Source organism: Zophobas morio, unplaced genomic scaffold (genome assembly GCF_036711695.1).
Source record: "Zophobas morio isolate AGI-343-1 ecotype UQ-CSIRO unplaced genomic scaffold, CSIRO_AGI_Zmor_V1 ptg000023l, whole genome shotgun sequence".
In the NCBI taxonomy this organism is placed as follows: domain Eukaryota; kingdom Metazoa; phylum Arthropoda; class Insecta; order Coleoptera; family Tenebrionidae; genus Zophobas; species Zophobas morio.
The window spans coordinates 1,469,907-1,473,497 of NW_026972128.1; the positions used below are offsets into that span (position 1 = coordinate 1,469,907).

The window sequence follows — 3,591 nt, forward strand, 5'->3', positions numbered from 1 at the left end:
AGATTTCTTTGTGTTTTTAACTTAGTACTTTAGTACTCGTCGGGTCGTGTACGAGAGCGGTCGTCGCTACTGTTTATAAAGTGCGAGTGTGGTATTTTTACTTATTTATTGGTTCAAAATGGGACCTAAATTTAAAAAAGCTGTGAATGCCGAAAGTGATAACATAGCAGCTACCATCAGTCAGTGCCTGGTTGATTTTTTTGATCAGAATTTGGTAAATTGTGGCTGTGCAATTAATGTTTCCTCCATGCGTGAAGAGATTAACAACTGTAAGTCTCTTATTATTGAACAAACTGCTGTAATTCGCCTATTGCAAAATGAAGTAGATAGTTTAAAATCTGAAATTATGCAGGTTAAACGATTAGCACAAGGGGGGTCCAACTCATCGAATTTTATTGGCGATATTCGCGAAAATCGAAGGCTATCTGGTTTGCAGATAAATGCTACAAAAACCAACGAAAGTAATTATAGTGCTTCTTTATTGAATTGCTAACTGCAGAAAGGGGATATATCACATTTTTCAAAATGTTGAGGAAATGAATAAAACGTCTCAGATTTTTACAACTACTTGTTTCCGATCCCCGTTTTCAATTGTCGGTTCTCTATGTTCTCAGTTATCAACGAGTGTTGGTTAAATGCATGTTTTCTTTTTTGGGTCAATTTAGCTGTCAAATTTGACACTTGGACATATCCCCTTTTTGCAGTAAAATGAAAAAAAAGGTAAAAAAAAACACAAAAAACAGCTTTATTTCAGTTATAATTTTACACAAACATGTTATATGTATATCTGATTAAAAAACTTAGTCATTATCGCGCTCCTGTTCTACAGTTGGCCAAGTAGCAATCTCCTGCCAAAATGCGTTATAAGCGTCTGGGATAAATCGTAAAGTGTTTGTTATATCCGTCATTTTCTTCTGGCTGATGGCTAGTTTTTCGGGATACGCTTGTGTTGTAGGAAAAGCCAAATTCTTTTCTGTATTTCTCAATCTAAAAGTGTCTGTGAGTAAACCGTTTATCAGCTCTCGACAAACAACTTCGCTAGGTGAGGAAATAGTTATCTGATGAAAAGAAGCAATCGCAAATGACTTTTTCTGACTGCGTGGTACGCGCTTCCCGTAAGATTCATTACTTAGGCATGTCTTTTTGTAAAATCTTGACCACCAGCTTTTAAAATCATAAATCATATCTCTAGAAACCTCAACAATTGAAAATTTCTGAGGATTCTTTGATGCTGCAGAGATTATTTGAATGTATTCAGGTACTGTGTAGAATCTTTCAGCTCGGTTTAGCTGCCTTTTAATAAGACCAAAGTCTCGATCACAAGGCATGAAGGAATGCCCTCTTATTGGGAAAAATATTTCAACCTTTTCAAATATTTTCAGTTCTATTAGGCTCATCGCAAAGCGAATCATGGTGTTGTTTTTATTTTGACCACAACAGTTGTCAAAAATGTAAAGTTTTTTAATTTTACGTTCAGCATCTTGTTCAAAATAATGTTTAAGAAAAGAACATACATCATTTGCTCCCTTGCCGGCTTCTCCTTCGTGGTAAACATAACACGTCATTGCTTTCGATTTGAGATTATGGATTCCGAATGTGCATACTGTTAGCTGGCGATAATAATAGATATCTTGGACAGGTATTTGTGGTAACGAAACATTAGCCATGTAGTCGATGCAAATACCCAGAGTATCATCATTTTGCTCGCACATTTTTTTCACAGAATCTAAGGTTGTATAAAATTTCTTACTACGTCGTTTATGTACCAAAAGTTCAGCCACCGCCACTCCCTTAGCATTATCATTTAAGGTTTCGCTTTTTATTTTGGCATTGAGTTCTTCACAGGTACTGCAAGTGTCTTTGGCTGGTCTACCGAATCTTAAATCATAGTTTTCCTTAAAATATGACCAAAAGAATTTATATGAAATGCGGTCATTTGGAAAATTTTCTTTAAACATCTCGTACATGGTCTTTACCGATAATTTGGAATCCAGATATCGCATTTCTTTGTTTGTGTAGTGCGATATTTTGACCGGGTAAGATTCAATATGGCTACGGATGTTGGCGATTACAGTTCCTTTTATAGCATTACCACTCACATTTTTACCACGCATATCTTTTGGACTTTTATTGTTTTTCAAAAGCAACACCAGACGTTCGCAACGTTTTTTAGTCACTCCGTGGATTGACAAATATGCTTGTTTGCAGACACCTATTCTATGATTCCCGTTAAGTACAAAATATTTTACAGTCAATGATTTTGGCTTTGTGTTAACCATGCCAATTTTTCCCCGTCTCCGCGAAACAGGCTGAGTCTCTAATAGTCTTTGTAGATGCAAGTCTTGTTGATCTTTTGTGTCCATATTGCAAAACAATTGCTGCATATTAAGTTTTTCGTTATCAGTAAACTTCGTCAAACATTTTTGATGGCAACTACAAAAAAATTCGAAACTGGCAATCATAAGACTTAATTTGCTAAGCAATAACTTACCATTCATTTCCAGCAATCACTTTTGCGAATATGGTCTTTCCAGCATAGTTAACGTGTTGCAAACCATGAAGCTTTGCCTTTTTAATAATGTTTCTCTTATAACCTTCACTATTCACTACACCTTTTTTCCTCTTTTTAGGGGTTTCAACCTCACTGTCCGAACTAGAACTCATTTTCTACAGTTTACTAGTTTACAACACAACTGAGGTTAAGTTTAAGTCGGATATCCCGCGCAAGACGTTGAGACCACGGTGTTTACTGCAGAAAGTCGATATCTCCTGGACATATCCCTTTTCTGCTGTAACCGTAAATTTCATCCGCTTGTAGCCCCGAGCTAAATCATTAAACATGGCCCGTTTTTGCAGTAGAGATGTGTTTAGACCTCTAGAACACGATTATGTACGAATGTTATTGTGGTAAAAAATGGGACATGTCCCCTTTCTGCAGTTAGCAATTCATTTAAAGATACTGTTTTGTTGGATCGTTCGCCTGAATCTAACATTCCACCTAATAATTACCGTCCCTTCACCGATCTTCATAAGATTTCTATTGCAAATACACCGATTGAGACTGAGATATGTTCAGATGAGGACAAGATTACATTAGATATTGTCCCCAAAACTAAACATGTTGTTGAGGCTGATATTCATCCAAAGCCACTCTCTGCTGATGTTAGTACTGTTAAACAACATTCTAATAAAAATAAGTTTGTTATCGGTGTGAATCGTTCCGATCAAGAGCACAACTTAAAAGCAGTTCCCAAAAAAGCTTTTCTTTATGTATCCCGTTTGCGAACGGATACCACGTCTGAAAACATAGTTGATTTCTTAAAAACTGACTTCCCCGAGGTCAAATGCGAGCCTGTGCCATCGAAATATCCTGAATATTATTCTTCATTTAAAATTATTGTTGATCTTGTTAATAAAGAAAAAGTGATGGAGGCCACTAGATGGCCCCAAGGAATTTATATTTCGCGTTTTTTTCAGAAAAGAAACAAAGATGTCAACAGCAACTAACAGGTATTGTTGGTACTAACAACATGGAAAATGAAGCAAATCTTTTTTTATATTATCAAAACACCCGTGGTTTGAACTCCAAAC

General features: G+C 36.1%; 1 protein-coding gene across 1 annotated transcript; it reads right to left on the reverse strand.

Annotated features, from left to right (window-relative positions):
• Nucleotides 1-765: 765 nt before the first annotated feature.
• LOC135134427 (uncharacterized) lies at nucleotides 766-2,947 on the reverse strand. The gene is made up of 2 exons (XM_064063108.1): nucleotides 2,492-2,947; nucleotides 766-2,433 (listed from the first exon to the last, which is right to left on the reverse strand). Exons 1-2 carry the CDS (start codon nucleotides 2,662-2,664, stop codon nucleotides 801-803), a joined length of 1,806 nt encoding a protein of 601 aa, XP_063919178.1. The 5' UTR covers nucleotides 2,665-2,947; the 3' UTR covers nucleotides 766-800.
• Nucleotides 2,948-3,591: the final 644 nt, after the last annotated feature.

Excerpts from the sequence above, each read along its gene's own strand:
- LOC135134427 (XM_064063108.1), bottom strand. The coding sequence starts at position 2,664 with ATGAGTTCTAGTTCGGACAGTGAGGTTGAAACCCCTAAAAAGAGGAAA. Across the intron at positions 2,434-2,491 it reads GTGATTGCTGGAAATGAATG|TTGCCATCAAAAATGTTTGA; the intron begins GTAAGTTATTGC and ends ATTTTTTTGTAG.